The sequence below is a fragment of the Mercurialis annua genome, linkage group LG6 (assembly GCF_937616625.2).
Source record: "Mercurialis annua linkage group LG6, ddMerAnnu1.2, whole genome shotgun sequence".
Taxonomy (NCBI): domain Eukaryota; kingdom Viridiplantae; phylum Streptophyta; class Magnoliopsida; order Malpighiales; family Euphorbiaceae; genus Mercurialis; species Mercurialis annua.
This window is the reverse complement of record NC_065575.1, coordinates 32,047,010-32,071,503: the sequence shown is the minus strand read 5'-3', so window position 1 is coordinate 32,071,503 and position 24,494 is coordinate 32,047,010. Positions and strand designations below refer to the sequence as shown.

At 35.4% G+C, this 24,494-nt stretch overlaps 2 protein-coding genes, 2 long non-coding RNA genes and 1 pseudogene across 6 annotated transcripts; 4 read left to right on the top strand and 1 right to left on the bottom strand.

Annotated features, from left to right (window-relative positions):
- Window positions 1-284: 284 nt before the first annotated feature.
- On the bottom strand, window positions 285-2,873 carry LOC126685773 (uncharacterized). 3 transcript variants are annotated; one of them, XM_050379727.2, is made up of 5 exons: window positions 2,482-2,872; window positions 1,955-2,209; window positions 1,247-1,325; window positions 795-873; window positions 285-703 (listed from the first exon to the last, which is right to left on the bottom strand). In XM_050379727.2, exons 1-5 carry the CDS (start codon window positions 2,755-2,757, stop codon window positions 634-636), a joined length of 759 nt encoding a protein of 252 aa, XP_050235684.1. In that variant the 5' UTR covers window positions 2,758-2,872; the 3' UTR covers window positions 285-633. The 3 variants fall into 3 exon arrangements, with proteins under 3 accessions (XP_050235684.1, XP_050235685.1, XP_055962404.1); XM_050379728.1 differs by having other exon boundaries at window positions 1,955-2,206; window positions 2,482-2,870; XM_056106429.1 differs by lacking the exons at window positions 285-703; window positions 795-873 and adding an exon at window positions 880-1,163 and having other exon boundaries at window positions 2,482-2,873.
- A 1,421-nt stretch (window positions 2,874-4,294) lies between these two features.
- On the top strand, window positions 4,295-7,267 carry LOC126687761 (AT-hook motif nuclear-localized protein 1-like; annotated as a pseudogene).
- A 7,168-nt stretch (window positions 7,268-14,435) lies between these two features.
- On the top strand, window positions 14,436-15,371 carry LOC126685709 (uncharacterized). Its single transcript, XR_007643716.2, has 2 exons — window positions 14,436-14,524; window positions 15,218-15,371. It is a non-coding gene; the product is annotated as an uncharacterized LOC126685709 (long non-coding RNA).
- A 4,473-nt stretch (window positions 15,372-19,844) lies between these two features.
- Window positions 19,845-20,249, top strand: LOC126687759 (uncharacterized). Its single transcript, XM_050382317.1, has one exon. The coding sequence runs from the start codon at window positions 19,845-19,847 to the stop codon at window positions 20,247-20,249; it is 405 nt and encodes a 134-aa protein (XP_050238274.1).
- A 495-nt stretch (window positions 20,250-20,744) lies between these two features.
- On the top strand, window positions 20,745-22,246 carry LOC126685710 (uncharacterized). Its single transcript, XR_007643717.2, has 2 exons — window positions 20,745-20,853; window positions 22,097-22,246. It is a non-coding gene; the product is annotated as an uncharacterized LOC126685710 (long non-coding RNA).
- Window positions 22,247-24,494: the final 2,248 nt, after the last annotated feature.

Sequence of the window (24,494 nt, the reverse complement as noted above, 5' to 3'; positions counted from 1 at the left end):
ATTCGGGCGAATTAGATCTCATCTGCTTTGATAAGAATATCTCTACTTCTCTCTTTTTGATAAACTTACCATTACATTCATCTCAATTATTTATCTTTCAATAAAATCTAATTGGAGCGACAAGGCTAATATGGCACAAAATTTAAGTAAAAACATAATATATATTTTTCTTTTAGCACATCGACGATACAAAAACTGCTAAAAATACTTATTCGACATTTTTTTAAAAATAATTGGAACACTAATATCTAAAAAATAAAATTACAAACAGTAAATTCACAAACTTCAAAAAGTGCAGACACCATTGATGTTATTTTTTCAAAAATAATTAGAAATTTTAGTTGGAATGGTCAATTTCATTTGCATACCTCATCCTGGGACAAATTATGCATAGCGGAATCTAAGCTAAAAGGCAGACATTACAATGTTATGTGAATATTTACACCAAAATTCTCCAGCATTCAGCAATAGCATCAATTTTTCTAACACTTGTGGCGTGCTTCAAGAGAAATCAAACCACCCTAGGTCAACGTCAGCTGTTTACAAAGCATAATTCGTGGGGAGGACGGAAATATGTGCACTACCTGAGCTGATACAAATACAATCTGTCTTGGCAGCAAATTACTATACTTTTCATTGCTTCATTTCTGTACCTTGAGGCTTTAAAAAATGAGGGGAAAGCGTCTTCTTTAGCTCCCGTAAACTGAAATTTCATATACATACCCAATGAACAAACTCCAAATTCGAGAGTTAAAAAAACCGCTATATATACAAGTAACTCAAAAATAACCTACATCTCAAATTTACGATGAGCTTCATTTCGTTTGACCAAGTATAAGTCACTATCCTTAGGTATATTGTTCAAAGGGTTGCCTGCAAAACACACAGCTAATTAAAAGCAAAACACCAACATGCTAGTTCCATTATCTAATGCAAGAGGTGGATATAAAAGCAGATTCTTTTATCCACTAGAAATCCATGTAATCATATTTCTCTATGCGTTCATCGGAGTGACATATTGGAGCTATCCCCTTGCTTGAACAAAGGCTTCTTATTAAAACTTGAAAGAATGTTAGGTCAAATCATCTTTATCATATTATAAGATGGGTCAATTTTCTGTCGATCCGCCAATATATGGCAGCATAGACTTGCGCCTTCACAAACTGCGGAAAATGCAGTCTTCCATTTTTTAAAATGCATAAAGATGAAAGACTACCGATGAATCCATTAAAGGAACAATACATACTTGGAACTGGAGTGCTTTCTTTTATAACCATGATTTTGTGAGCTTTTGGAGAGGTGGGTTTGTCATTCTGCTGCAATCCCTGTTCAGAACACAAAGCTTATATAGTCAAATCCAGAACAAAACAGCACATTTAAGTGCCACTTGTAATCAATGCAAGTAGCTGTGAACAAAAAGAAAAAATCAAATCTAATGACAGCATCTCTCTGAAGCATATATCAATCACTTCCTTTTCCTTTTTTGGGAAATATTCACCATTTCATATCTACCACCCTAAGTGAAATTGTTTCCCTGAGCTATCTTATTTCTTCAAGGAAACTATCACAATGTAAACTTTAGAACGCGAGACAATGATACCAAATTGGTGAGAAATAGGAAGACCTAAAAAGACCTTTCTAAGCAAAGATTCAAACCATGACACAGACTTCTAGAGTGGCACGGTGTCTAGGACAAAGGCTATTTATGGACAGTTCTAAAACCATTAAGAGCCTCAAGTCTAATTACTTCGAATATACTACTTTAGGATTCCATATCGAAATGGAAAATCTCAAGATCTCAATAAACTGAAAAACAGATCATATATCAAACAATCTATTTCTTGGTACGAGATAGAGAAGCATTTACCATAATTTTAACAAAAGTGTTGGAAAATATGGCACCAACTAGGATATTAAAATTAAGTAAACGAGGAAAAAACAACTTTTTTGCTACCTTCTTCTTTTCGCGCCTTTTTAGTATCTTCATATGGCACTTTTTTATGTAGTGCATCAAATGGTATCGAGAATGTTTGGAGCACAAGTGTTCTTTGATATCCGGGTTCTCAGTTAGCCAATCAGAGATATCTTTAGACTTCACCGCCTCATCTTTATCTAAAGATTCCAACCAGGAATAAACCGGTAGCCACTGATCTGTTCGTTGAAATCGAGCATGCGGAATATCAACCTCATTGGCTTCTGCTATTGCCTGCTACAGAACAGCTGGGAGTTAACGCAATTATGGCGGACAGAATGCCAGAAGCTATAAAGTTTTGTGTCTCAATCGCCAAACTCCCCACATATTACCGAAACGGGGCACATTAATTGAGCAAATTGGGCAATACCCTTATGACAATCTTATGATAACTGAAACATTGTAGTAGTACATTACTAAAGTTCACATCCTCCCAATAAAATGTATCATATCACATACAATAAACTGAATTTACTTAATAATAACAAAAATAATCAAAGGGGGTTTACCTGATTAGGCAGCCTCATGTAATTTTGAATAGCGAGGAGGCGATCAATGAGGTCGGACCGGGGCATTGATTGCAGGTCAGCTGGTAAATAGCCGCGGTTGGAGTCTATCCAAGACTCTACCGCAGTGGTGCTTACGGTTTTGGGTTCTGGGAATGCGGTGAGCCAAGCTCGAGCCATCGTCTCCCATTCTTGGGACGACTGGTTTAGGTTTCGATCGATCCGTGGCGGTCTCTGCTCTTCTTCTAGGGTTTCTAGTTCTGGGTTTGAGTTTGCCATTTTTGTAATCCCTTCTAACCACTTTTTAGCTGGCTCAAGTGGTTAGATTACAAGCGAGGTTGCTCCTTTGGCTGCCTAATATTGTGATTGAAGTATGAAATGGCTTTACATTTTATTTTCGGATGCTTTTTTCATAAACAACCAACATTTATGATATTATTATTTTTATACGGACACATATTTTTATTGTTAAAACTACCATACACACAATAAATTATAACTTTTATACGGATATATATATACTCTTCCTCTCAAACCAATCCTCATAAACAAAATTATTTTATAAAATAAAAAACGATAAGAATAATTTACCAAACAATGAAAATATATTTCTATAGTAAATCAATGGCTAATAATCACCCATGGCCCCTTAACTTTAGGAGAGGGCGCTAAACCCCCTGATGTCTAAAAACGGGCGTTAAACCCCCTGATCTTTGTGCCGGCGCTCACAAAACCCCCTAAGCTGCAAATTTGACCAAAATACCTCTGGCGCCGTCTTTTCTGGTCAACTGACATTCTTTAAAAAAAATCTGACACTGTCACATCATCTGCTACGTCAGCAAAGTATCTTAAAAATTTCAAACACCCAAAATACCCCTAATTTAATTTAGAAAAAGACAAAAAAAAAATATATCAACTCAATCTAATCCAATGAATTAACCCAACAACTAACCCGACCATTACCCCTACCCGACCACCCGACCACCACTGGAAAAAATTTCGGTCATAAAAAATGCAGATCTGTTCCTCAGAGGAACAGATCCGACGACCTGTTCCTCAGAGGAACAGATCCGACGACCTGTTCCTCAGAGGAACAGATCCGACGACCTGTTCCTCAGAGGAACAGATCCGACGACCTGTTCCTCAGAGGAACAGATCCGACGACCTGTTCCTCAGAGGAACAGATCCGACGACCTGTTCCTCAGAGGAACAGATCCGACGACCTGTTCCTCTGAGGAACAGATCCGACGACCTGTTCCTCTGAGGAACAGATCCGACGACCTGTTCCTCTGAGGAACAGATCCGACGACCTGTTCCTCTGAGGAACAGATCCGACGACCTGTTCCTCAGGGAACAGATCGTCGATCTGTTTTTCAGGGAACAGATCGGCGCGATCTGTTCCCTGAGATCTGTTCCTCTGAGGAACATATTTTATTAATGACCGGAAATTTTCCGTTTCAAATTTGAGAAGATGACCGGAAAATTTTCCGGCGGTGGTTGGGTTGTTGATAGGTAGTGGTTCGGTCGGCTGTTAGATTAGATTTGGTTTTTTTTGTCTTTTTCTAAAATAAATTAGGGGTATTTTGGGTGTTTTGAAGTTTTAAGGTATTTTGCTGACGTGGCAGCTGATGTGGCGCCGTCAATTTTTTTTTTTAATAAAAAATATCAGTTGACCAGAACAGACGGCGCCAGGGGTATTCTGGTCAAATTTGGAGTTTAAGGAGTTTTGTGAGCGCCGCCACAAAGATCAAGGGGTTTAACACCCGTTTTTAGATATCAGGGGGTTTAGCGCCCGTACCCTTACAGTTAAGAGGCCATGGGTGATTATTAGCCTAAATATAGAGAAAACTGAAATAAAATGCTGAAAAATAAGTTATTTTTGGTGCTAACATGATAGACATAAAACTCAATCCACTATTTAGACAAAGAAACGTAAGGATATAGGATGATTAAATTTCAGACTGATATAAAGGATTTATATGCTCATATACACACAGTGTGATTCAAACAAATAACACTATGCAATTTTTAATGCACTTAAACAATAAATTTCTTGATCATATTGTTGTGTTCTTCTCAATCTCAAAATTGGAAGGAAGAAAAGGAAAAACAAATGTTGTATAGCTTATAAAGTCTTGGTATTAGTCAAATTTGTTGCTTATTTCGGCAAAATTCTATTTGTTTAAGGTGGGTTTGCAACAGAAACAGCAGGAGAAATCCACATTCCACATGTGATTCTTGTGGAAACAGGAGAGGTAAATTATCAATGTTTTTAAAGTCGGACCAGAAAGCGAACCGGCTTCATTGATTCACGGTTCGACCAGTTCATGTGTTGTTTAGTTAAAAATTGACGCTGTATGGGACCATAAACTAGACAAAAAAGTGACATTTCCACTCACTTTTTTTCAGAAAACCGGATTCATCCGGTTTTGGTCAGAAACCGAATTTTTCCGGTTCAATCCGGTTTCTGACAGATTTTTTAACTATGGGATTTTTACCCATAACCGGACCAGACATCCGACCGGTTCTCGGTTAACCCGGTCTGATTGACCGGTCAGTCCGATTTTAACAACATTGTAAATTATATTGCCAACTCTCTCTTTCTATTTTCATATGCTCAACTTTATGTAGCAAGGAAACTAAACACCGAAATGGAAAACGATATGAAAATCTATTTTCTTTTTGTAAGAATAGATTTTTAATATAGAGTGTTCGGAATCTATTAGAAAATAACAAATTATCTATTTTTTGATGGATGGGAACATTTTTTTAAACCGGAGTGTTCTCAACAGATAGCTATCCAGTAAATTTAGTAATGGAATTTGCTTGAACGTTTCCACAAAAGAAAGCAAAACGCTGAAACTTAATTAACACGAGAAGTTTTCGTGCTACATAGCTGAACTCTCTTGCATTTATTTACTTGTATTTATTGATCATTTACTTTGGCTTTTGTCATTATCAGGATATTGTAAGGAAGATATCAGCATTTGCCCAAAGGGGTCCTCGAGCAGCTATCCAGTAAATTTAGTAATGGAATTTGCTTGAACGTTTCCACAAAAGAAAGCAAAACGCTGAAACTTAATTAACACGAGAAGTTTTCGTGCTACATAGCTGAACTCTCTTGCATTTATTTACTTGTATTTATTGATCATTTACTTTGGCTTTTGTCATTATCAGGATATTGTAAGGAAGATATCAGCCTTTGCCCAAAGGGGTCCTCGAGCAGTCTGTATTCTTTTAGCGATTGGTTCAGTTTTAAGTGTTATTATTCGTCAGTCTGCCTCTTCTGCTGGACTTATAAGATACGAGGTACAACTATTGGTCCTAGCTCGCTGATAGACATGTAAAACCCTAAATCTAATTCTTTCTGAGCATTTTATGTTGCACGGAAATATAAAAATTAAATTAAATAATGACAATATAATATATTTTTATAAGAATTGATCATAAATACTCGATAAATTTTTCGTGCAATATATTGTGGGATTCTACAAGATTATTAGCAACATAGTAATATTCAATTCTTTAAACAATATTTTGGTACATTTAAATGTGACTTCTAGTATATCTGTTTTGTTCTTACTGAAGATTGTGTAACTTCGAATTGCCATTTAATTTAGGGCCGGTATGAAATTCTTTCTCTATCAGGATTGTTTACAGTTAGTGAGAAAAGCAATACACGTCGCAAATCGGCACGTTGAGTGTTTCACTAGCAAAACCTGATGGCCGAGTTTTTGGTGGCGGTGTTGTTGGTTGTTTAATAGCATCAGGCTCTACCCAAGTAAGTTGTTCTAACATAACAATTTTTGAGGTTATTAACCTTTATGGTACCAAACTTTTATCCCTGGCTCTAGTTGATACCGAAACTTTATTTTGTATCAAAGTGAAATCATAAATTTAATATACATTTAAATGGTCGGTAGATAAATTCACGCCGATTGATGTTGAAGTAACAGATGGTAGTTGGACTAATATCTTTATCTCTTTATGCCATATCAACAAACATTCGCCCAAGTACCATTGTCCGAAAACGGTTACACCTCAGTAATAATTGAAGTTTCAGTATCAAATTAAAACTAAAAGCAAAAATTCGGCACAACACTAGCTAATTGTAACCCACATTTATTTTGGGCTATTTGTATTAAAATGTCTCAACTTTACCGATTTTTACTATTTAAATTTCACGTTTGAAAGATGCTAAATAATGACTCTGCCTTCCATTATTTGACAACAATTGCCAAAAACAACGTTGTTTGGGGCCAAAAATTGCGCTTGCAAAGGATTTGCTAAAAAATGAAAGGTTAGGACATCATTTAACAATTTTCAAATGTAGAGTTTAAATTACTAAAATAGGTAAAATTGAGGCATTTTAATGTAAATAAACCCTTTTTCTGTATCTTTGATCGGTATACTTACAATGTGCTATTTGTTTCACAACAATCAGCTGATTGTTGCAAGTTTCAGGCAGAATATCAGTAAAGAACTCAAGTTAAGGCAACCAACTGAATCTTCAACTTGCAGCGAGCTTGCCAATATGAAAATGGTAAAATATTCAATCCAAATTGTAGGAAGTACAGATAGTAATGTTTATCAAGAAAACTGCACTACACCAATATCTTCAGTTTTAGAAAACACAAATGAAGAACCAGTGAACACTACTGTCACTATAAACCAACGAACTGAAGTTGTTACTCAAAATGGCGGTGAACGGAATGTTTTCCAGTCACATGAGCGCTTATCGGAACAAAAGGTATCTTCAGATATAAATGTCTCTGTCCCTCAGATTTGATGATATTTTTTTTGGTAATTTGGAATTCTTCTTTATTTTTTGTGAAATTTCTTATAATATTAGACATTTTAGTCTTGATGATGAGATGAGAATATGACAGCTTTTCTGACTTGTTGGATATAGATTGTTCCCATTTATGATCAAATGCATTCTTCATGTATTAGTATGAAGGATTATTTAGATAGAAATTTATAAAATATATATGTTTTTTCAATTCAATCACGTTATTTAAAAATTAGTAAATATTAATGTTTTGAAAACCAGACCGGAGACTGAACCGACTTTGTCGAGGGTTCACGGTTAGAGCGGTTCAACCGTTTTAACTCAGATTTTTAGATTAAAAAAAGTATAATAGAACAAAATTTAAATATAAAATATAGAAAAATAATTTTTAATAATTAATTTTCATATATATATTTTTAATTTTGTACAAATGCTGCTATTATTTTAAAAGTAAAATAATATTAAAAAATCAATTTCTAATTAATTTATGAATCAAATCTTATAATTTACGAGGTTAGTTCATATTTAATTTAATAATTTCTAAATCAAAAAAATTAAATAAGAAAATACAGAAAAATAATATTTAATGTTTAATTTTCATTTATATATTTTTAATTTTATACAAATACTACTATCTGTTTAAAAGTCAAATAATTTTTAAAATTTTTTTTAATTAATTTTATGATATCAAATCTTATAAATTTACGAGGTTAATTCATGATAAATCACCAAAATGGATCTGATCTGCTGAACCTGCACAGACCAAAAACAGAGGTCAGATGGAACCTTCGGTGGGGGTCACCGAACATTCGTTCGGCGCTCTAGTAAGTTTCAGTGAAAGAAAGAAGAAGAAGAGAAAGAGAGGAATAATCAGTTAGACAAAAAGAAATTACATAGGGTTTGCCTCTTAGACTCCTTTTTATAGTTAGGGTTTTGGGACAAACCTTGCCTGCTGGCAGGCCCTTCTTCTTGTGGTTCCAGTATTTTATTATGCCTACGTGGCGAAATCCCCCGTATTGGACGCGATTTGCTGGGTGTGTCAGGCGTAGGGAACATTCCTTACGCACCTGCCAGAGGATCTTCTGTGGTCCCAGGATCCGTCACATGTGAGTGTGGATCATAGCAGGATCTCAGAGATCGTCCTGCGAAGCTCGGGGAACACTTTGTATCTGACGTTGTACGGTACAGATCCGAGATGCCACTTCGTTATCTTAGGTCTAGTGACCCCCAGGTCACAGGGTATACGAAGGCCGTTTATACGTGTACTTTCATATCCGAGTTTTGGGTGACGTGCTCTTGGTTCCTCACAGCTCGGCGTCCCCCACTGGGACCAGGTCGGTGAAAGTGCTTAACTTAGCTATATCTGTTTTTGGTGAGGTTGCTTCGCCCCTACTATTTATACTACTACGTTATCACTAGTCCCCCCGTCAGTTCATCGGATATTTATGTCCGAGTTGGCAGTATTCTTCGAGCTTGTGAAGTCGCGTGAGCATTGGTGCTTTGGATAGGGTTGTCCTCTAATTAAAATATCTCTGACACTGAGCCGCTTGTCAGGTGAGTGGGTGAGTTGGTCTGGGGACGTGGTGTTTGATCTTGAAAGGACGTGACCTTTAGGCTGCCCTTTCTGACAGTTGTTTGCTGTGAAATCCCTTGGCGGTTGCTTCTTCCTAAAGCTTAACGCACGTGTCAGACGGTTACTGCTGGTGCGTTTTTCTAGAAGACGTTTTAAGTGAGAGGAGAGAGAAAATATAAAGCATGTGTCTTTCCAATTTCCCTCTCTTTTTCAGTTATAAGCTTTATTTTTCAAAAACTTATAAAACCTTTCATTTGCTCTATGATTTTCTTCTTTCTTTGAATTTCTCTCCACTTTCTTGCTCTCCAAAGGTTTTCTGACTGTGCTTTCCTGCAGACTCAGTGGATTTCTTGTGTTTGTGTTTCCTTGTTAACCCAGTTTCATCGTTTTTTCTTCAAGGACTCTATGCATTTGCTTAACAAGTAAGTGTTTCGTTACTTTGAATTTTCCTGTTTCTTCATGTTTCGTGCTTTGTTTGTTTCGATTGATTTGGCATGTTATTAGATGAAATGATGTTGATTATCTTGTTAATTTCAGTTTTGAATGATTTGTATATACTGCTTCGTTAGAAACTTGAATTTATACTTTTTTTCTGGTAATTTTGTTCATGCTGCCATAGTGTGGAATTAGTTTAGGGACTTTAGTTGTTTGTGGCATGTTCTTGTTGTTGATAGGTGGACTTCCAGAAGTCTGGGAGTTTTTCCTTGTTTTATGCTTTGAAATGTGTTTTTGTCTGTGTTCTTCGTTTGGGAAGTGAATTTCCACGAATCTGGAAATTCACTGTAATGTTCTTCGTGCTCTGATGGTTCACCCCCTTAAATTTTCCTTTTTGATCCGTAATTTCAATTTTTCGCTAGTTTTTCTTGTTTTTTCATGGAACCTGTCTCATTCGAGCTTGTTTCAAATTTCCCCTAGGTATGTCGGCTGAACTCTCAGAACACGAAGAGGGAAGGATTTATGATGATGACGACCTCGATATGGGCGAGACATTGGCTGAAATAAACATTGTTCGTTAGCGCCGGGTTACTCCCTCAGAGAGAGAAGAGGTCGGAACTTCTATGCCCAAACCTTCTCGGAAGGAGAAAAAGAAGACCTCCGCCGCCGACGCTGGCGAGAAGACTGATGACCGTGATATAAAAGCATCTTGGTGCACCCAAGGGTTTCTCAACGCGATGAAGGTTGCTTTTAGTATCCCCGGTTCCTGCTCTAGGAGTGGTTCGGTAAGCCCAAATGACCTTTGGTAGCTCGTCTAGCCACTTCTTCTCATACTGGCCTAGGCGAGCCGTGAGTCCTTTTAATATTGTCCTGTTAGTTACCTCGGTCATCCCATTACTCTGCGGGTGAGTCACTGACGTGAATCGTAAGTCGATGTGGAAATCGCTGGAGAACTCTTTGAACGCCCCGCAATTAAACTGTTTTCCGTTGTCAGTAATCAAAGCCTTTGGTATCCCAAATCTGCAAACAATCTGCCACCAGAAGAAGTCCCGAATCCGAGCCTCTGTAATTGTGCTTACAGCTTCTACCTCGATCCACTTCATGAAGTGATCTACAGCTACTATCAAGAACTTCTTTTGCCCGGTGGAGGGATGAAAAGGACCGAGAATGTCCATTCCCCAGGTTGCAAAGGGCCAAGGACTGGAAATGGGACATTGATCGGTAGTTGGGGCATGCCTTATATTCTGGTGTCTCTAACAATTTTCACATTTCTTGACAATATCTTTGGCCTGCCGGACCATCCGTGGCCAATAATACCCTTGTAACACTGCCTTCCTAGCCAACATCCGGGTGCGATATGGGCCCCACAAATGTCCTCGTGGATTTCTCTCAGAACATACTCCCCTTCTTCCGCCGTTAGACACCTTGACAAAGGGTGAGTGTATGATTTCCTATATATCACCCCATCAAAGAAAGCACAATGCGGTGCTTGGCGTAAGATTTTATATGCTTTGTTTCTGTCTTCTGGCCAAAATCGACAAAATTGAAAGGTCAGCACTTTTGTGAAACCAAATAATCAGTTTCTGGCCAAAATCGACAAAATTGAAAGGTCATGAATTTTGTGAAACTTTTGTAAAAGGTTTGGCCTTTTTACGACATTTGGCCTCAAAGAAACCACTGGTTTTTCAATTGTTCGTCTTCTAATCTATAAATGCCACAGTAAGTAGTAGAGTGGTCCTAGAGGTGGCCACGGTTCATAACCCGACGGTTCCGGTTCGGAACCCCCGGGTCACGGTTCAAGAAAAAGTGGAACCGGCCGGAACCGCCTAAGAGACGGTTCCACGATGGTTCAGATCCGAACGGTTCCGATTCCGGTTTAGGACGGTTTAGAAAAAAAAAATTAAAAAAAAATTAAAATTTAATTACTAAAAAATGTAATTTAACAATAAGATAACTTACGGAAATAGTATTACAAGAAAATAAAAAAAAATTAAAAAAAATTAAAATATTAACCAACATTTTAACTAAAACAAATATAATATATATTTTATTGCAAAAGTAAATATATTATATGATAAAGATATAATATATATTTTAAATATATAATATATATTTTTTATCAACGGGTTCGACCCTTGAACCGCCGGTTCCGACATGAAACCGCCGGTTCACGGTTCAACAAATATAGAACCGGCCCGGAACCGCCCTTTATGCGGTTCCGGTGCCGATTTTAGTTCGGTTCCGGGCCGGGTTTGACGGGGCCGGTTCCGGATCGGTTCACGGGCTGACCCGGCCCATGGCCACCTCTAAGTGGTCCCAATCTAAAACAACAGCTAAAGTAATCAAATTTTCTACTATCTTTTTTTCCTTCCATGTCAAAAAACCGGATTCATCCGGTTTTCATTATCAGTTTAATTCACTTTTATCGATTTTTTTGCTTTTAACCACTGGTTTCCGGTTAATTCGGTCTGATTCGATTTTAACAACATTGGTAAATATATACACCAACTACAGTTTTTTTGATAAATTAATATCCCAATTGAAAATTAGGTAAAAACTAGTTAGGTCGATGCCCGCGCGTTGCGCGGGTAAAACTAAATAATTTTATATTTTATTATTATCTTTTAATTTTAAAATTTTCAATTTATGCAATATTATTTTAATTTTATTCTTAGAGTCTTTTTTCAATTTAATAATTAAATTATTGATAATAGGTAAACTTTTCAATTAGATTTGTTTATTGGATATAATTAAATTAAATTTAGAATCGAATAAAATTTATTATTTGGTTTTTAAAAATTAATTCATTTCCAAAACTCGTGTCAACGTAAATTTTTTAATTTATTAATATAAACAAAATTTTACAATTTTTTAATATAATACAATTTAAATTTAATGATTCAACATAAAAAAAACCTTTGCATTCAATGGCTTAAAAACATTACTTATATACTAAACTCGCTTTTTATAACCATAGTTTTTTATAAATTCTATTACTTTATAATTTAAATAACTATAATGTAATTATTATTTTTAGAAATGTTTTATTTCTTAACTTAAAGAATGTTTATAAATATATAAAAACACTTCAAATTTCATAACTTACAAACATCAATAAAAACTATTCAAATTCATAATGACGTTTTAAAAATTATAGAAAGTTTAAATTTTAACAATATACTAAACTTCTTGCCTTTTATAACCATAGTTTTTTTATAAATTCTATTAGTTTATAATTTAAATAACTATAATGTAATTATTATTTTTAAAAATGTTTTATTTCTTAACTTAAAGAATGTATATAAATATATAAACACACTTCAAATTTATAACTTACAAACATCAATAAAAACTATTCAAATTCATAATGACGTTTTAAAAATTATAGCAAGTTTAAATTTTAACAAATAAAGTTTAGTTTAAATTTGTAAAATTTTTTAAATTCTATAATTGAATTTTTGATTTACATATTATTATTATTATTATTATTATTATTATTATTATTATTATTATTATTATTATTATTATTAATGTTCAATGCATATGTCTTTTATTAAATTAGATGTAATAAAATTAAACTAAATTAAACATAAAATATTTTTATTAGTTTTTAATAGTCCCTCATTTATTTAACTTATATTAAAGTTTATTCAATTTATTAATATAGACCAAAAAACAAAATTTTTATATTCAACAACGTATAAAAAAATTATTAATATATTAAACCTCTTCAAATTTTATAATTATAACATTCAATTATAAAATAATATTTTATTTCATAATAATATTGATATATAGAAACTTTTAAAATTTTGTAACTTATAAACATTAATCAAAATTCTTCAAATTTCATAATTCATAAACATATTTGTAATGGTTATGTAATACCCCGTAGATTATTAGTGTTTATTTTCGTGTGTGTCCAATTTTAATTGATTAGGACCTCGAAAATAGTGAATAAATTCACGTGATGAATTTATATGGGTGAAAATGTGATTTGGTATGTGTTTTGTCTTAAGTGTGATTTTTGGCAATTTTACGTGTTAAAAGTGAATTTTGCGATTTTTCACTAAAAACCGTCAAAATAATTATTTTAATTATTTTTAAAGGCCCAAAAAATATTTTAATCCAGCCCATATGATATGATTTAATGTTTTGAGTATTTGAGAAAGTTAAATTATTTTGCCCCTAGAGTTCGAATTATTTACAAGAATGCCATAATGGCAAACTTGTAAATAATTGAAACATGGAATAATATCTAGATATTTCTTAAGACAAACTTGATGCCCAAGTCTTTTATCATCTTCTTCATTTGAGTGTGGGTGCCGAATACTCCATAGCTCACAACACAAAATTTTATTCTTTTATTTTCTCTCAAAAATTTCTTCACGAAAATTGTCGGGAATATTGCGTAGAACGTTAAACTCTATTTGCATGTACGATCAAGGTGAATTTCGAAGCTCAAAACCTTACTTTTAGTTGCTGATGTTAGTTAAGTCTTAGAAACATGCTTAGGATGGTTTAAATGTGATGTTTGATGGATAATTAACTAGTTTTAGTAATTGTTTATATGGGTTCCGGTTTTAAATAATTTTTCCGTGAAAATTAAATTATTTATTTAAATTTCTGGGCTGATCTAAATGATGAAGTTAAAATGTGCTTTAAAGTGAAATTTTTGTGGATTAAAAATGTTAATTAATTCGGGTGTTAATTTAAATAGTTGGGTTTCGATTTTTAATTGTTTTAAAGCTTAAAAATCGCTTAAAAAGGGTAAATAAATGGATTTTAAATTTCTGGACATAATTTTATTTATGGATGAGTTATATTTGTGGTTGATGTTAATTAAATGTATAATAGTGAATTTTTAGCGGTTTAATAATCGGGTTTTGATTTTTGATAATTATATTCGGCAAAAATTGTTGAAAAGGGGTATTTATGTCATTTTTAGTTTCTGGGCAGAAACTATTCATGAAAAATTTATGAAATATGTTTGATAATTATTTGTGGAGTTTAAATGATTTTTGTGAAGTGTTTTGACAGATTAATAGTCGGTTTTGATTATTAATTGTGATTATGTGGTTTATATGGTTGAGTCGGTCTAAAGTGTATCCTAGAATTTAGAGTTATTACATTTATTAATGTTTAATCTCTAAATTAGATCCAGCGAGTTTTTTCGCGGAAATTGGCGAGCGAAGGTTTTGATATTTCAACGGGTGATATTTTTATATTTGGAATAAGCGAGTACTGTGAGTGTGTTTACAACTTATACTGCTAAATATTAGTATTAAAAATATTGCGAACTGCTTTACATGATTTGCAAATGCTTTATTTTATTTTGAATTTAAATCGCATGAACTATTATTCATAGTTTTGAAACCGATTTAGATTCATTGAAACATGTTTACAATTGGGCGGCAATAGTGCTGTGTGATCACCTGTATTGCATTTAGAATGGGTTGCATGTGAATGTGCTGTGTGAATCCTGGCGACGGCCTGGACTCTGTGTGAACAGATCTTCAGAGGCAACGGAATATAGACGACCAAAGGCAGTAAAGAGAAACTGCCGAGATCTGAGAGGTTGAACCTTTTAAAAAGTGAAATGGCGACGGTATATATGTACTGCCGAAATCTGTTGTATGGTGAAAGAGTCTAAAGACCTTCACATACGTAAAAGATGAATGATCAGATTTGACGGGTTAGAGTACAAAAAGAAATGAATAAATACGGCCATGAAAAGGTTAACCCGTAATGTGGTGAAATAATGTGGAATATTTATGTTTCCTGTTTTGAAAGCATACAGGAACATGAATCATGGTTTAGGGTTTCATATGAATCGGTAATCTGAAATGCATTGCTTTCATATTAATGTTTATTAGTACATGTTGTACGCATTCACTCAGTTTTTATAACTGACCCCGTTTAATTTATAATTTTTACAGGCGAGTAGTTTGACGTGTGGATTTCCAATTTCTTGTTCCGAAAATTCCTAGCTTGAATAAAGTGAGAATGACTTTCCTTTATGAGTCTAGAGTTGCAGTAGCTAGAATAATGAACGGTGATACCTTAGTAGTCGTTGGACTTATTTATGCTTTATATTTTATTATAACGCTTAAACTCTGATATAATGTAATGTGTGAATGCTGTGCGAAGTCCGAGCGACTGCACTTGAATAAAATGCGATGATCGCATCTGCATAATGAAATGCGGTTAAGTCCATAATGAAATGGCCTGCATAGTGAAATGCAGTAATTACCATAATAAGGTGGTATGCATAATGAGATGCATGATAAACCATAATGAAATGGTTTTGTAACTAAAATGCAATAATTAAAGAGAAAATTATGTGCATGTTTTAAATGGTAATTTTTATAAGAACGTTTTAAACTGCGATTTTAAAATGTTCGAAAATGATTTGAATTCCGCGAAATTTTTTAAGTGATTTTTAATTTATTTTTAAGGCTTGCTACGGGTGTCGGAGCAACCACTCTCATTCCCTAGCGCCGGTCTTGACGCCGAGGATCGGGTCGTGACAAAGGTGGTATCAGAGCAATGATCTAAAAATGGTTTCATTGCCTAAGAAAGGAGTAATGAAATATGGTATCATTTCCACTGACTGAGTGATAGTCGAAAAGTGGTTGATAGTAAAGGTTGTATAAGTTGTTGATTCCTAGTGCCTAGTAGGTTAATCTACCTAAGGACTGATAGATTAATATAGAGTCTACTGCAACATCTAAGTTTCTGTCATGTCATTTGTTAAGTCATCATTTGTTTTTAAATATTCTCAGCTTCGCTCTAGGAGTGAGTCTGTTTGTTTGCTTAGATTGTGTGATTGTGGTGATTAGTTGCGATAGTATACGATTAGAACGCTTAGATAGATTCTTAATAGACGATGTGCTTTGATCAGAATGGCTGATCAGCATGATGAAAACATTCAAGAGGAGAATGTTCATGATGAGGAGTCCGTTCATAACGATGCGATACCCGCAGTAGGCGAAGGTCGTGGTCGTGGACGTGGACGTGGTCGAGGTAGAGGCCGTGGGCCAAATTTTAATATTCCGGGCTTTGATTTCGAACAATTTTTAGCTGGCATAGCTGCCATGCAAACGAATCAAGCGGAAGTGCAAAATATGCACAGAGAGCAGTTGGATTACCAACAGCAGAGAGTTGGTGCTAATGTTGGTCGTGATCTCGTTATGGCTTACATGAGGCTCAAGCCCATGAAGTTTGATGGATCGAACGATGCGTTAGATTTCTTAGAGGAAGTAGAAATGAATGCTAGACGTCTTAATGCTAGTGAAAGACAGTCTATACTGATGGTGGAGATGTCAGTAAAAGGATCTGCGAAGGATTGGTTTCAAAGGCATATTCAACCAAGTATGGGAGAGATGACTTGGAATGATTTTGTCACTCGATTTAAGGATTTCTTTCTGCCGTTTTCAGTAACGGAGAATTATCGAGAGAAGTTGTTGAATCTGAATAAGATAGGAAAGACGGTGCAGGAGTATGTGACGGAGTTCACTAGGTTGAGTCGTTTCACACCTGATCTGATGTTGGATAGAGATAGGGTGAATTCAAGGTTCATTAAGGGGCTAGGACCCGAATATATTGGATTGCTATCTGATGTTAGGAAGGATTTGGTGCAAATCATCGATAGTGCACGCTAGATGGAAAGTACTTTGATCCAATTTGGAAAGATCAATGTTTCTGGTGAGCTCGTAAGAGAAGGAACTGCTAGTTCGAATACGAATAGGTTCATTGGACCATATCGTAAAGGATTTAAGAAGGGAAAGAAAGATAGGAGATTTAGTACGTCAGGATCAAGTTCTAGTGGACGAAGTTCAGGAGGAACAGTACCACTATATAATACTTGTGGAAAGAAGCATTTTGGAGTATGCTATATGACGAGGGGATGTTACACGTGTGGACAGCAAGGTCATTTCTCAAGAGAATGTCCTGTGTCTGGACCACAAAGTTCAAGTGCTAGTGTTGTTCAACCAGTGTTTCAACAACCTAGACCTGTATATCCTGCAGTGTCTGAGCAGGCACAGAACCAGAATGTGTTTAATGGACAACGTGGAAGAGGATATGTTTTTGGTAATCGTGGTGGAGGAAGGACCACAGGCGGACGAGGATCTGGAGCAACTGCTAGCGGAGGGCAGGCTAGAGTTTTTGCGATCAATCCTCAGGAGGCGAATGCGTCGAATGCGGTAGTGCAAGGTATATTTTCAATATCTTCGCATGATGCATCAATTTTATTTGATCCTGGTGCTACGCATTCATTTTTATCGTCGAGTTTTGCATTAAAATTAGGAATTCAACCTGTGATTTTGCAAAACCCATTGTTAGTAGCTACACCTGTAGGCGAAAGCATAGACGTTACTGTAGTGTATCCGTCGTGTCCTGTGTTAATTGGAGAGCGAGAATTGCTTGCGGATTTGTTATTGCTTAATGTTTTGGAATTCGACGTCATCCTAGGAATGGATTGGTTGTCGCGACATTATGCGAATGTGGATTGTAGAGAGAAGATAGTGACGTTCCATGCACCTGGAACTGAACTTATCTCTATTCGGGGAGAGAAGTTGGAAACCCCAAAGAGTTTAGTCTCGGCTTTGAAAGCGAGAAAGATGTTGAGTAAAGGATGTCAAGGATTTTTAGCTCTGGTACGAGATATTCAGAAGGAAGTTGGAAATGTGAATGATGTACCAGTAGTGTCGGAGTATTCTGATGTGTTTCCAGAAGAGTTACCTGGATTACCACCAGATCGAGAGATTGAATTCTGTATTGATCTAGTTCCTGGTACAAGTCCAATATCGATACTTCCGTATCGTATGGCACCAGCAGAACTAAAGGAGTTGAAGGATCAATTAGAAGAATTGATTGATCATGGATTTATACGACCAAGTGTCTCACCTTGGGGAGCACCTGTGTTGTTTGTAAAGAAGAAGGATTGATCTATGAGACTCTGTATAGATTACAGACAACTCAATAAGGTCACAATCAAGAATAAGTATCCTTTACCCAGAATTGACGATTCATTCGATCAATTGCAAGGAGCGAGGTACTTTTCGAAGATTGATCTGAGGTCTGGTTATCATCAGTTGAAGATCAAAAATGATGATATTCCAAAGACTGCATTCAGAACAGGATACGGTCATTATGAATTTTTGGTGATGTCATTTGGATTGACAAATGCACCAGCGGCTTTCATGGATTTGATGAATCGGATTTTTAAACCGTTTCTAGATCAATTCGTGATAGTGTTCATAAATGATATCTTGATTTAATCTCAGGCAGAGGAGGTGGATGGAGTTGCAAAAGGATTATGACTGTACGATACAGTATCATCCTGGCAAAGCTAACGTAGTAGCTGATGCGTTGAGCAGAAAATCAGCAGGAAGTTTAGCTCATGTTACTTTAGTTGAGAAGAGACCAATGATTAGAGAAGTGCATTCGTTGTTTGATCAAGGAGTTCAATTAGAGGTTTCGTATTTGGGGAGTTTGTTAGCTCAAATGACGATTAAACCTACATTGAATGATGAGATTAAGGAACTTCAGACAACGGATCCTCAACTAAAGCATGTTATTGCAGAAGTTCAAAATGGAATGAACTCTGAATACAATATCAAAGGTGGTATTCTGAAATTTGGTACAAGGGTGTGCGTACCAAATGTAGAGGAATTGAAACAGAGAATTATGATGGAGGCACATGGATCTAAGTATAGTGTTCATCCTGGTTCTACCAAGATGTATCACGATGTTAAGGATATGTATTGGTGGAATGGTATGAAACGGGATATAGCAGAATTTGTTGCTAAGTGTCCGATATGCCAACAAGTGAAGCTGGAACATCAGAGACCATTTGGATTTTTGCAACACTTACCAATACCAGAATGGAAATGGGAAAGAATAACCATGGATTTTGTCGTTGGATTGCCTAAGTCGCAACGTGGTTTTGATTCGATATGGGTTATCGTTGATCGAATGACAAAGTCGGCTCATTTCATTCCGATCAAGGTTACCTATACAGCAGCGAAGTTGGCACAGATTTATATTGACAAAGTAGTCAGTTTACATGGAGTTCCTGTGTCAATTGTGTCAGGTCGAGGATCAGTTTTTACATCTCGATTTTGGCAAAGTCTGCAAGAGGCTTTACGAACGCGTTTAGATTTCAGTACAGCGTTTCATCCCCAAATAGATGTACAGTCTGAAAGGACCATCCAGACTTTGGAGGATATGTTAAGAATGTGTGTTTTAGATTTCGGAGGCCATTGGGATGAGTATCCACCGTTAGTAGAGTTCTCATATAACAATAGTTATCATTCCAGTATCAAAATGGCACCGTATGAGGCGTTGTATGGACGTAAGTGTAGATCTCCAATTTGTTGGGAGGAAGTTGGAGAAAGAAAGTTAACAGGAGCTGAAATAGTACAGATTACGTCTGAGAAAGTGCCGTTGATTAAGCAATGTTTAGAAACTGCATTTAGTCGGCAAAAGAGCTATGCTGATGTGAGGAGAAAGGATATAGAATTTTAAGTCGGAGATTTTGTATTTCTTAAAATATCACCTATGAAAGGTGTAATCCGATTTGGAAAGAAAGGAAAGCTAGCGCCGAGATATGCAGGACCATATGAGATTATTGAGCGAATAAGAATGGTAGCTTATAAGTTAGCATTACCGTCTGAGATGTCGCAAGTACATCCAGTGTTTCACGTGTCGATGCTTAGGAAGTATATTCCTGACCCTCATAGAATAATTCAACCTCAGGAGGTTGAGATAGACGAGGAGTTATCTTATGAGGAAGAACCCGTAGAAATTGTGGATACCCAGATTAGGAAACTTCGTAGTAAGGAGATACCTATGGTAAAAGTGCTCTGGAGGAGCCGTACAATTGAGGAATGTACGTGGGAAACAGAGGCGGATATGCGGAAACGATATCCCCACTTGTTTGCTCAAGGTAATAATTTGTTTTGAAATTCGAGGACAAATTTCTTATAAGGAGGGGTGAATGTAATACCCCGTAGAATTATTAGTGTTTATTTTCGTGTGTGTCCAATTTTAATTGATTAGGACCTCGAAAATAGTGAATAAATTCACGTGATGAATTTATATGGGTGAAAATGTGATTTGGTATGTGTTTTGTCTTAAGTGTGATTTTTGGCAATTTTACGTGTTAAAAGTGAATTTTGCAATTTTTCACTAAAAACCGTCAAAATAATTATTTTAATTATTTTTAAAGGCCCCAAAAAATATTTTAATCCAGCCCATATGATATGATATAATGTTTTGAGTATTTGAGAAAGTTAAATTATTTTGCCCCTAGAGTTCGAATTATTTACAAGAATGCCATAATGGCAAACTTGTAAATAATTGAAACATGGAATAATATCTAGATATTTCTTAAGACAAACTTGATGCCCAAGTCTTTTATCATCTTCTTCATTTGAGTGTGGGTGCCGAATACTCCATAGCTCACAACACAAAATTTTATTCTTTTATTTTCTCTCAAAAATTTCTTCACGAAAATTGTCGGGAATATTGCGTAGAACGTTAAACTCTATTTGCATGTACGATCAAGGTGAATTTCGAAGCTCAAAACCTTACTTTTAGTTGCTGATGTTAGTTAAGTCTTAGAAACATGCTTAGGATGGTTTAAATGTGATGTTTGATGGATAATTAACTAGTTTTAGTAATTGTTTATATGGGTTCCGGTTTTAAATAATTTTTCCGTGAAAATTAAATTATTTATTTAAATTTATGGACTGATCTAAATGATGAAGTTAAAATGTGCTTTAAAGTGAAATTTTTGTGGATTAAAAATGTTAATTAATTCGGGTGTTAATTTAATTAGTTGGGTTTCGATTTTTAATTGTTTTAAAGCTTAAAAATCGCTTAAAAAGGGTAAATAAATGGATTTTAAATTTCTGGAAATAATTTTATTTATGGATGAGTTATATTTGTGGTTGATTTTAATTAAATGTATAATGGTGAATTTTTAGCGGTTTAATAATCGGGTTTTGATTTTTGATAATTATATTCGGCTAAAATTGTTGAAAAAGGGTATTTAAGTCATTTTTAGTTTCTGGGCAGAAACTATTCATGAAAAATTTATGAAATATGTTTGATAATTATTTGTGGAGTTTAAATGATTTTTGTGAAGTGTTTTGACGGATTAATAGTCGGTTTTGATTATTAATTGTTATTTCGGTTTTAATGGTTAAAATAATGGAAAATATTATTTTAAAAATTATGGGCTGCTGTTTTTGCAAGTTGAAAATTAAAAATATATTTGAAAATTATTTTTGGTGAATTTCGGTGTTAAAATGGCTTAAAATGGATTTTTAAGGGTTTTTGGCGGTTTTGAGTTTTCCGGCCAAAACCACCGGAATACGGTGACCGAAATGTGAGTAGAGGGGATAGAGCATGTTGGCTCAGTCCTAGGCTCAGTTGGCAGCAGTTAGTGCCGAAATGTTATTGGCAGAAAATAAGGGGGGGCCGAGCCCCGGGTCAAAAATATTTTATGGAAAAATATTTTTGGATATTTATGAATTGTGGTATATTTTTTGAGATTTTCTAAAAATGTATTTTTAGAAAATTATGTGAATTGAATGTGGGTTAGAATTATATGGAATTATAATTCTATGTTTATTTATTGAAATAAATAAACTATGTGGTGTATCGTATAGAAATACGATGACGTGGAAAGAGATAGTCGGAATCAAATTTGGTTTGTGATTATGTGATTTATATGGTTGAGTCGGTCTAGAGTGTATCCTAGAATTAGAGTTATTACATTTATTAATGTTTAATCTCTAAATTAGATCCAGCGAGTTTTGTCGCGGAAACCGGCGAGCGAAGGTTTTGATATTTCAACGGGTGATATTTTTATATTTGGAATAGGCGAGTACTGTGAGTGTGTTTACAACTTATACTGCTAAATATTAGTATTAAAAATATTGCGAACTGCTTTACATGATTTGCAAATGCTTTATTTTATTTTGAATTTAAATCGCATGAACTATTATACATAGTTTTGAAACCGATTTAGATTCATTGAAACATGCTTACTATTGGGCGGCAATAGTGCTGTGTGATCACTGGTATTGCATTTAGAATGGGTTGCATGTGAATGTGCTGTGTGAATCCTGGCGACGGCCTAGACTCTGTGTGAACAGATCTTCAGAGGCAACGGAATATAGACGACCAAAGGCAGTAAAGAGAAACTGCCGAGATCTGAGAGGTTGAACCTTTTAAAAAGTGAAATGGCGACGGTATATATGTACTGCTGAAATCTGTTGTATGGTGAAAGAGTCTAAAGACCTTCACATACGTAAAAGATGAATGATCAGATTTGACGGGCTAGAGTACAAAAAGAAATGAATAAATACGGCCATGAAAAGGTTAACCCGTAATGTGGTGAAATGATGTGGAATATTTATGTTTCCTGTTTTGAAAGCATATAGGAACATGAATCATGGTTTAGGGTTTCATATGAATCGGTAATCTGGAATGCATTGCTTTCATATTAATGTTTATTAGTACATGTTGTACGCATTCACTCAGTTTTTATAACTGACCCCGTTGAATTTATAATTTTTACAGGCGAGTAGTTTGACGTGTGGATTTCCAATTTCTTGTTCCGGAAATTCCTAGCTTGAATAAAGTGAGAATGACTTTCCTTTATGAGTCTAGAGTTGCAGTAGCTAGAATAATGAACGGTGATACCTTATGTCACGACCCAAATTATTGAGCCGAGACCGGCGCTAGGGAATGGGAGTGGTAGCTCCAAAACCCGTAGCAAGCCTAAAACCGTTATTAATTTTTCGCGAATTAAAACATATTATTATATATAAAACGTTTTCAGACATCTTCTTTAAATAATATAATTCAAATATTGAAATATTGTATTCCTTTCCTGAAAACGTTTGCAGCACAATTCCTTAGAAACCAGGGTCTTACCGAGCGATATCTCATATCCAGCACCGCCCTGTTTCTAATCACAAACATAACCAATTCCTCTCAAGGCAATTGGTACTCAATTCAAACAGATAAAACATCACCTTTATAAATGACTTATTTATAAAATTATGTCAGAGTTTACTTTTCAAATACCGTTTGAAATCGAATCACAAACTTAATACTGACACCTACTGACTACTGCAGCTCTATAAAACTTGTACTTTGTGTAAGCCAAAAGGCTGCTGACACAAAGGAGATGGTCTGTCTGATCCGACTTCCACTACCTGCAAACATCAAAGTGAGGGGTCAGTATTTGGGAAATACTGAGTGAGTTTGCATTTACTATCAGTATTACAATAAAGACCCAACATCGCATTTTAAGAAAACGATATTATAAAACATATAACATGTATTTGATCCGTACGAAACTAATATCCTAGCATGCGACTCATCTCTCGAATAATCATATATCATTCAATCCAATCGTAAATATCAATTGCGAGTCCAACTCGCTGGTGGCCCAGCCACTAGATACGGGGACTTCCAGGCTACACCGTAGCCGAGTTCACTCTGCGTATCTAAATCATAACCCAATCGTAAATTTCATATTCATCAACAGCTCACAGCTGTATCAAGTCATTTCTCAATGCAATCATACTAGACTGACTCGATACTGGTGATCACACAGCCTATTGACACCCAATAGGTAGCTAGTTTCTCCGGATCGCATACTAGTTCTCGTATATAGAAATTAAGTAAACATATAACATTTCAATCAATTATAGGTAATGCGATGTGTATAAACAATATACGTATATATATGAAAATAACTTTTATACTAATAATACGCGAAAGTAAATTGCCACTCACAGTGACCGTTATCCCAAAATTGCATTATAATGATTCCATAACGTAAGCTCCATGCGTCGTTCTCGTAGCTATTCCAGCTCGTTGGCCTGGTAGCTCGTCGGTATGTCATTCACCTATTCACGTTACCGAACTCTTGATTTATAAACGTAAACTGAATACTAAAGTCCTAAGTTATAAACTTAGGTTCTTTATATACTTCGAAACTCTAGTCGAACACGTTATATTCGATACCCAAATTTCCCGTTTTCGAGGTTTGTAATCCATTTTCAACATCCGACATATTCGAAGTTGAACGACCGGGTCGTAATGGGGCAAGCAAATGCCTAAACAGGTAAGCCTGTTGGCTGTGCGATCGCACAGAGGGCACTGTGCGTTCGCACAGTTGCTGTG

Bases quoted from the DNA above. Each gene is read 5' to 3' on its own strand.
- LOC126685773 (XM_050379727.2), bottom strand. From the start codon at position 2,757: ATGGCAAACTCAAACCCAGAACTAGAAACCCTAGAAGAAGAGCAGAGA. The intron at 2,210-2,481 runs GTAAACCCCCTT...GCTGTTCTGTAG, and splicing joins ACATGAGGCTGCCTAATCAG to CAGGCAATAGCAGAAGCCAA. The intron at 1,326-1,954 runs GTAGCAAAAAAG...TGTTCTGAACAG, and splicing joins AAAGGCGCGAAAAGAAGAAG to GGATTGCAGCAGAATGACAA.
- LOC126687759 (XM_050382317.1), top strand. From the start codon at position 19,845: ATGAAAGGTGTAATCCGATTTGGAAAGAAAGGAAAGCTAGCGCCGAGA.